Source organism: Micropterus dolomieu, linkage group LG02 (assembly GCF_021292245.1).
Source record: "Micropterus dolomieu isolate WLL.071019.BEF.003 ecotype Adirondacks linkage group LG02, ASM2129224v1, whole genome shotgun sequence".
Taxonomy (NCBI): Eukaryota; Metazoa; Chordata; class Actinopteri; order Centrarchiformes; family Centrarchidae; genus Micropterus; species Micropterus dolomieu.
The window spans coordinates 19165727-19174623 of NC_060151.1; the positions used below are offsets into that span (position 1 = coordinate 19165727).

Sequence of the window (8897 nt, forward strand, 5' to 3'; positions counted from 1 at the left end):
CTCTGGACCTCAGACTGGGCCGAAGGTTTACCTTCCAACAAGACAATGACCCTAAGCACACCGCTAAAATAACGAAGGAGTGGCTTCACAACAACTCCGTGGCTGTTCTTGAATGGCCCAGCCAGAGCCCTGACTTAAACCCAATTGAGCATCTCTGGAGAGACCTGAAAATGGCTGTCCACCAACGTTTACCATCCAACCTGACAGAACTGGAGAGGATCTGCAAGGAGGAATGGCAGAGGATACCCAAATCCAGATGTGAAAAACTTGTTGCATCTTTCCCAAAACGACTCATGGCTGTATTAGATCAAAAGGGTGCTTCTACTAAATACTGAGCAAAGGGTCTGAATACTTATGACCATGTGATATTTCAGTTTTTCTTTTTTAATAAATTTGCAAAAATTTCTACATTTCTGTTTTTTTCTGTCAAGATGGGGTGCTTAGTGTACATTACTGAGAAATAAACTGAACTTTTTTGATTTTTGGAAAATGGCTGCAATGAAACAAAGAGTGAAAAATTTAAAGGGGTCTGAATACTTTCCGTACCCACTGTACTTACAAGATATTTTAATTTCTTGCACAGACTGTTATTGTTAAGGAGACAGGTTGCCTTCTTGGTCTTCTGTTTTGATGACTTACTCATGAGTAAGCATGTGATTTTTTGATCATGTTTTCAGCACTGACCTGCCATTTGTGGTTTGTTAATGGGGCCTTATTTAATACTTTATATTCTAAACACCATATTTGTCTTTTAGAAAACCAACACCAGATCTTCAGTCAGCAACATTTTTTCAAGGCTTTGACCAATTGGCAAAATGGATGGTCTGATTCCTTCAAAAGGAATTTCCTATCATGCAGGGGCCATGACTAAAAATATAAGCATAATATAAGCATTGGCTGACAGTCCTAATGACCTTAGGGTTACCTTTGTGCTGTTACTGCTGGTCTGTAATATGATCACAGGTTTTGCTGGCAGCAATGCTACACTACCTGTATCTGGTTTCAAGGGAGGCCACATAGGATGCACCTGACTCAAAAAGCACAACTATACATAAACATCATGCTGGATTCATGTCAAAAAGTCAAAACATACAGTATTACAGCTGGTTGGATGATGTGGAGGTTTCTTTCCCATTATAAGCTTGGTATGCAACTCTATGAAAGCTCATTTGTTTGCTCATTATTGATTATTATTATTATTATTGATTTTTTTCAAACAAGAATTCTGCTAAGCATCTTAGCGATAATCAATAACGTTCGAGCGAAAACAGGATTTATTTATTATGATATACAGCTTCTTTGTGGCCACCACAACTAAGTAATGGTAATACCATTTTAATTTAAACTTTCTGCATTTACTTCAGTTCAGAGTCCTCTGATTGGCGTCAAACACTTGAATGTACATGTTTTCTGATCTGTCTTGTCCCTGTCTTCCAATGTAGCCACGTACAGACTGCTGAACATTTGATACGATGGATGTGAAGCTGCTGTTGTGGTGCCAATGTATTATTGATGGATTCCGTTGTTAGGTTTTCACAGGGTGTGTCAGATCTGCAAGAACCAACCTGGGCAGCGATTAGCAAAGTCACACTCTGATTTCAGCCCCCTGCCCTTCTTGTCTCAACAAGATTGGGTTTAAATGCTCACAAAGAAAAGGTTTTAGGATCAATTGTTGCTTGAGTTCAAAAGTAGGGGAATGGTTGTCATCACTGTGCATGATGGACAGTCCAGACAATAAAACAATGATGAAACAAAGGAATTACACTGTTAAACCTGCACTGAAGTAGATGAAGGAACATAAAATGCTATAAATTGAGGTCCAAAGTTAAACAGACATTGTTCAAGTTTTATTTTGAGATGAAATATTTATCACCTTACGAATATACAATATGCTTGTTATAGGCAGCGAGCAACCATCTAATAGCTTTATGCCATAACGATGTCATAATTTATGTCTGTCCAAGTAAAATGCTGACTGAAGCAGTAATAGGTCTGCCCACATGTTTCCCCTGCTCTTTATCACATTATGGGCTGTTTGTGTCTTCCTCTGACAGCTTGATGTTACTCCTGACCACCTAGTGCAATATACTTGCCAAATATAGCACTGCATGGCATCTTTCCCATGAAACTGTCAAGCAGTAATAAACCATCATCGTTATATCCCCAGGTCTCACTAGTTCAGTGTCTCTGTGAAACATTGTGGCATCTATTAATGTTTAATTTTAGTACCTCATGTCAATCAGTGTTTTATGTTTTCTGCTATCAATAGAGGAATACTATGTCCTTGGCAGCTAAATGCCTAAATGTTTACACTTATCGCGTGGGAAACAGTGAATTTAGTATTATCACGTAGCACTAGAAGTGTTTTTTGCCTTTGTTGCCTAGAAGAAGTCCTTAACTTTTCTGATATGTTGCATTCAATAAACTAAACACTGATAAAAGATGCAGTCTCACTTTTATAGTAAGCCTCTCACATAATTTACTCAATTAAGCAGATTCATAATGGGTCCATTTTTCTGGCTGACAAGCAAACCAGGTCAGCCAGAAAAGATGAGAAATAGACTGTTGTCTGCTCCTGCCCATGCATGACCTACTAATCACATTTGCACTCTTTGTTGAAGGCTAGCATTTATGCCAAGATGCAGCTTCCTAAAATTACCTTATTTACTTTAATTTGCTAAATCATAAATTCTTTTCCTGTGGTGACTTAATAACACAGTTAACACATGTAATACTACGCTATAGTGCCTCTACATAATAAACAAAATGCTCCCTTTTGCATAACAGTTGGTTTTTATGGGCCAACAGAGACGTTAGTTGTTATACAGGAAATAATGTGACTGGATGAAAGACTGCAGAGTAATTGATCAATAGGAGTTATTTCTCAATGACTCATCCCATGTACAGGTGCTTTCAGGAAAGGTGCCCCTGCAATCATTTGACCTTGAGTGGTGTCATCATGACGTGATACATTTAACGCAGTCCATAGTCTTATGTGGCTTTGAGTATTGGTATTAATCACAGCATGTGGCTTTCAGATGATGATCATACTACAAAGCAATGAAAATATTTGGTGAAAGTTTAATCACTTTAAAAGTTTTATGAATGTAGCTCACAAAGCTTTCTTTCATCTTAAAATGTAGAATATATTAATGAAATAAAACCCCTGCCTGAACAGTTGGATATAGGCTTGTTTACAGCATGTGAGTTGTTTTTTTTGTCCTGCTATTGCAGAAATGGTTTTCAGTTACTCCCCTAACATTTTTCAGACCTGGCCAACTAGTTACCAAACAGGTTGTATTGGTTAAAGGCTTCTTAGCCAGGAGCAAAGATTATTTTGTTGGTAGTAGTTATGTCACAGCCTATCCTCTCCCCTGGGTATCTTATATAATAATTGCTGCACCCTGCATTGTGAATGATGTACTGTCACTTAAGTAGTTGGACTTTGTCTGGTTGGTTGTATACAAAAACTGCCTTTACAATTTGGATGGAGGGGTATATGAAAAAAGATCATATGGGGTAATTGTTTGGCTAATCAGACACTGAAAAAAGTTTGGAATAAGAAGGGAGAATGATTAAATACTTCACTTTTGCTCTGAAAATGTTTTATTGCCCGAGACGATTGACTGATGGACATATGAGTAAATTTCCTAGTGTAGCCTATATTGCGCACGAAAGTCATACAGAGACCAATGCTTTCTACCCACCCCCTCGCCACGATCAGCCGCAGAGCCTCCAGGTTACCGTGATAAGCAGCCCATAACGTTGGTGTCATGCCATCTTCATCCGGCGCGTTGAGATCCTTCCTAGTCGCCTCCTTCAGCAGGTCCAAGTAGCCATCCCGGGCCGCCTTGTGGTACCTGTCATTCATGGTGCAGTATTAATCCACCCTTCTCGACTCCATTCTGTTTCATCAACACCATCACCATCATCATCGTAGTCGTCATGCAGTGATATAGTGGGAGAAGATCTGTTGGATCGGCTAAAGAGCCAATTTGCCCAGCCGTTTCTCAGCCAGTGGCTCCTGGTCAGGAGGAGCTACAGGCAGAGTGCGTCGGTGGTATCCAGGGACGACACGGTGCGCACCTAACAGTGCTCCCGGTGGCCGAGGTGGTCCGAACAACAAATCCCCCCAGAATGAACACACTGCAAGTCTGGGGTAGACAAGGTGAATGATGCCAAGTTGAGGTTTTTTAAGTATAGTGAATTTGACTTCGTTTTAGATGGGTGTACTTATAAAACTGGATACTGAGTGTAGTTTACTATAAGCATAGGTTGTGGCTGAAGGCACTGCAAGAGAAAAATACGAGATAAAAAATTTTTTAATCTCACACTGTCCCATGTACATCAATTAACAATACATATATACATTTTTATTTTATTAATTCTTAAAACATTTCTGCAAACCTTCCTCTATTCTTTCAAACTCATTCATCACGCAGGAATAATCTTCAAGACAATATCTTCCACTACACTAAAGTTGAAGAGTTGCAAAAACTTGTTGGGGGAATGAAGATTATAGGTTACAGACACTTGAGAAAATGCTGAAGATGTCTCATTTTAAATCACACGTAGGCTACAGGCTTCACTGAGTCATGAATAGGATTAAAGAACTGAAACTCAAAGCAATAAATCAAAAAGACAAATGCTACGCCTATTTAGGGAATTTTGATGGGGCTTAGACTGTGAGGCATAGGTGCAGGTGTTCAGCAGAAATGGGGGAGGGGGCAGTCGGGCAAGACAAATACAACTGGATCCATGAGGCCTCAAAAGTATTTATACATACAAAAAGACCATGAAAATGGTTTTGATCATAATGTCACCTGCGGTTTAGTTTTTCCTAATTTAAACATCTGTTGTGTATATACTATTTAAATTACAGTAACAACAGAACTCAAATTAAATACAGTTTGTAAATAAAATAAAAAAAGCTTTTTTATTAGAAAAGGAACCAGTTTCTCGTATTTTGGATTTTGTGAGTTTTTCCTGGAACCATCTTTTGATCTTTACACGAATATTTTGTGCAAAACAACCTGTGTTTAGTAATCATATGGTGTTCATAACAGATTTATTGACATTTATGACTCTTTGAACAGTAAACCCCCGTGTCTTTGACGGCATATAAAAGCTGTGACTGTTCAGGCTACTTCTCAGGATCACACTACATCAGGTAGGCTTACAGGTACTCTGAACTCTTTTTTTCTTCATTTTTAGAAGGTCACTGCTTTGTCAAATTGTCGTAAGAGCTTAATTTTGGTCATTGATAAAATATGTGTTTTACATTTTCATGTCGGTGCTAGACCTGTGTTATTCCTGATTAGATCAGAGATGGAGAGGTTTAATGTAGATTCACTGACTCATCACTTGCCAAAACCAGAGCCAGAAGAGGAGGAAATTAAATCCCATTTGTTGATTTGAACCTGCTCTTTTGTCTAGCACCAACAGGGAACCACTTAATTTCAACAGATAGGCCTATCAGTTGGGCGGGATCTATCTTTAAAGGGAGCCTATTGGGTGTAGCTGTTAAACATGTAATGCCTTATTTGGAACCAGGTGCAGCACAGAACTCATTTGCCAATAGATCTTTGACAGAGGGACCATGTGTCTGAACACTGGCTTTCCGTGCAACTGTTTGAACGACGCCAATGCCTGTGAACCATGCAGGATGATGGCAAAAGACAGGGAGAGAGAGGAGGCTCACCTATCCAACAACATCAACGGGCCGGGTCAAGCGGGGAGCACATGTGAACCCGACCTGAACATCTCTTCTGGTGGAGTCGTGAAAGAGCGGGGTCGAAACTGGGGATGGGTGGTGTCTGGGATCATTTGTGTAAACATTTTGATCCTCGGCTGTGCCTTGGTTAGCGGCACTGCCTACAACAATGCAGACATCACCATCGCTGAGCTGCAGGTTGTCGTCATCATCCTCCTCCTTCTGACCTCCATCTGGATGCTTTATTATACCATCTATATGGCCAGGAAAGAAAATGCTGTCGTTTACAAGGATGGCCATGCCGGACCTGTATGGCTCAGGGGTGAGTAAATGTTGTGTTTGCTTTATAACCAAGTTTTTCTTTATTAATAGAGGAGTTTTATGATTTTTCCCCTACGTTCTATATGTCCCTGCTTATTCAGGAGGACTTGTGATTTTTGGACTCCTCAGTATTATCATGGACCTTTTCAAGATATGCAGCTATGTGGGCTACCTCCACTGCGAGTCCGCTGTTAAAGTGGTATTCCCTGTGATGCAGCTTGTTTTTACACTTGTGCAGGTAAAAGGCCTTAATATGCCAAATACGAATAATACAAATAAAGAAATTAGAAATTCATTGAAGACTGCTAAATATAAGTACACTTGTGCAATCAATTTACAGACATACTTTTTGTGGGTCCATGCCAAGGACTGTGTCCAGCTACAAAAGAATGTTACACGGTAGGTAATTCATGTATTTCGTTTAAAAAGAATATCTCGTGGTCTTTGTAAATACGATATGTTGGGAGATTGACTCTTTTCAGACTACAGTAATGTTGTTGCTTCACTGCCAAAATCTGATCTTTCTCTTCATTTGTAGACCTTGTGTGCAATTATATTAGTTGTGTCAAAGTAAACTGTAATAGGGCTGAAACTAAGATAATTTCCCTCATAGATTCATCAGCTGATCATTTCCTTGATTAATCAAATAATCGTTTGGTTGATAGAATGTGAGAAAATATTTTTTTTAAATTTAAGCTGATGATACATGGGGCAACTTTTTGAGCAATGTTGCTGGGCAATCTCGCTGGTGGCAAGTCCGACTCTGTTTTGAATGGATAGCGGCGGGGCGGGGCGGGTGGCGGAGTGGTGGGGGAAGGGGATTACGGTAGTAGTCTACTCTTTACTCATTAGCCTACTATTGACGACAACATTGCCAGAACTATTGCTCTAGAAGTTGCTCCGTGTATCATCAGCTTTAGGCCTATCATAATTTCCCATAGCCCAAGTTGACGTGTTTGGATTGTTTGTTTTGTCACATTTGAAGCATTCAGTTTACTTACTATAGAGGAAAACCAACAAATATTCACATTTGCTGAAGCTAAGCATTGTGCCTTAAATGATTAATCGATTATCAGAATTGTTGCAGATTAATTTTCTGCCAACGGACTAATTGATTATTGTAACACAGTAGTTGTGGTTAAAAAAGACTATTATTATGTGGTGGTGAGTAATTTAAAATGTTGCACTCATACTGACTATAAATATGACATTAAAATCTGACATTATGGGTAAGGCAGATTATTAAGTGTTTTGTGTCTATGATCATTATTTCCTCTTGTCTTTTATTTAGCTGTGGCATGATGCTCACCCTCTCCACAAATCTAATTGTGTGGATGACAGAGGTCATGGAGGAGTCCTTCCACCAAACAACGATTCCCAGCTATCCGAGCAACACCACTAAACTTTCTGGACGAAGCATGTACATTAACAAAGGTAATTAAAGCAGATAACGGAATCAAAGTAGAAATGGTGATCAAATAACACTTCTCTCAACCTGTGCCCTGTCGTGTCTTACAGCGGATTATGGAGACCAAAATTGCAAGTGCAGCCACTCTTCGTGTAGCATCTTCAAGGAGGCCTACTACTACTTGTATCCCTTCAACATAGAGTACAGTCTTTTTGCCTCTACCATGGCCTACGTCTTGTGGAAAAATGTTGGTAGAGTAGTAGTCGAACACAGCCACCACCCCCACACCAAATTCCATGTGAAAGATGTGTTTCTCGGTCCAGTGGCAGGCGTTCTCTTGGTGGTGGCGGGTCTGGTAACCTTCATATTATATGAGATGGAAATTCAGAAAGTCAATAATGACAAAAACAATAAAGACAACGCAGTGATGATGCACTTTATCATGAATATAGTGATAGTAGCCCTGATGTCTGTCTTCACTGTGATCGGCTGTGTCATCTACAAGGTGGACCACAGGGAGCATGTATTGGAGAAAAACCCCACGCGCAGCCTGGATGTGGGGCTGCTGGTGGGAGCCTCACTGGGACAGTTCATGATCAGCTATTTCACCATCGTAGCCACGGTTGCAACTGGAGCCAAAGGCTACCTGAACAGGCTCAGCCTGTCTTGTGCTGTCCTCATGGTGATCCAACTTGGCCTGCAGAACTTTTTCATCATCGAAGGTCTGCATCGGGAGCCCTTCCACGAGGTGCACCCCATCACTGTGGTTGCGAATCCGTATGTGCTGGAGCCAAGCACAGATCTGAAAAGCAGTGAAGGATCAGAAATGGACACAAATCCCAGCCCAGTACCCACAGCGCACAACCTGCACGACCACACAGCTGAGCACAGACTGTCGTGGAAGAGACGAGTGTTGAAGGAGGTCTGTGCGTTTCTGCTGCTGAGCAACATCATAGTGAGTACTACTTCCCCTCACACTCTCAAATTCACTGTTTAAAATTCAATAAATACTCAGCCTGTTTTCTTGTTTCTTTCTTCAACAGCTGTGGATCATGCCGGCATTCGGTGCTCGTCCCCAGTTTGACCACAGCAATGAAACTGAATTTTACAAATTCAGCACGTGGGCTGCTGTTGTGAATGTTGGACTTCCTTTTGGCATCTTTTACCGCATGCATTCAGTCGCCAGTCTGTTTGAGGTTTTTCTGACCTCATAACGCTATGATGTGAGCATTATGATGTGATGTGCTGTTTTGACGTTATAAAGCCACTTTGCATAAATTGTAGCCTGTTTTGCTTTAACTTGATACTTTATTTCTATGTAAAGGTAATCAGCGTGATGTCTCTCATCACAGCCTGTATATGTGATATTGTAAATGAAAGATTTTATTTTCAGAAATTAAAAAAATAATTAATTGTATGACTCATTTCATGCTTCATACTCTGTATGCAGAAAAT

General features: G+C 40.2%; 2 protein-coding genes across 3 annotated transcripts in view; one reads left to right on the forward strand and one right to left on the reverse strand.

Moving 5' to 3' along the window:
* The window catches only part of ush1ga (Usher syndrome 1Ga (autosomal recessive)), a 6856-nt gene extending 2781 nt beyond the window's left edge, over positions 1 to 4075 (reverse strand). For both annotated transcript variants that reach the window (XM_046040943.1, XM_046040935.1), the window contains exon 1: positions 3708 to 4075. In XM_046040943.1, coding sequence (XP_045896899.1) covers positions 3708 to 3871 — 164 coding nt within the window. In that variant the 5' untranslated portion in view covers positions 3872 to 4075. The remainder of the gene's footprint in view (positions 1 to 3707) is intronic.
* A 1524-nt stretch (positions 4076 to 5599) lies between these two features.
* On the forward strand, positions 5600 to 8656 carry otop2 (otopetrin 2). Its single transcript, XM_046040923.1, has 6 exons — positions 5600 to 6035; positions 6136 to 6272; positions 6375 to 6433; positions 7326 to 7468; positions 7553 to 8397; positions 8486 to 8656. The coding sequence occupies exons 1-6, from the start codon at positions 5600 to 5602 to the stop codon at positions 8654 to 8656; spliced, it is 1791 nt and encodes a 596-aa protein (XP_045896879.1).
* Positions 8657 to 8897: the final 241 nt, after the last annotated feature.

Excerpts from the sequence above, each read along its gene's own strand:
- otop2 (XM_046040923.1), top strand. The coding sequence starts at position 5,600 with ATGTGTCTGAACACTGGCTTTCCGTGCAACTGTTTGAACGACGCCAAT. Across the intron at positions 7,469-7,552 it reads AAGCATGTACATTAACAAAG|CGGATTATGGAGACCAAAAT; the intron begins GTAATTAAAGCA and ends CGTGTCTTACAG. Across the intron at positions 8,398-8,485 it reads TGCTGCTGAGCAACATCATA|CTGTGGATCATGCCGGCATT; the intron begins GTGAGTACTACT and ends TTTCTTCAACAG.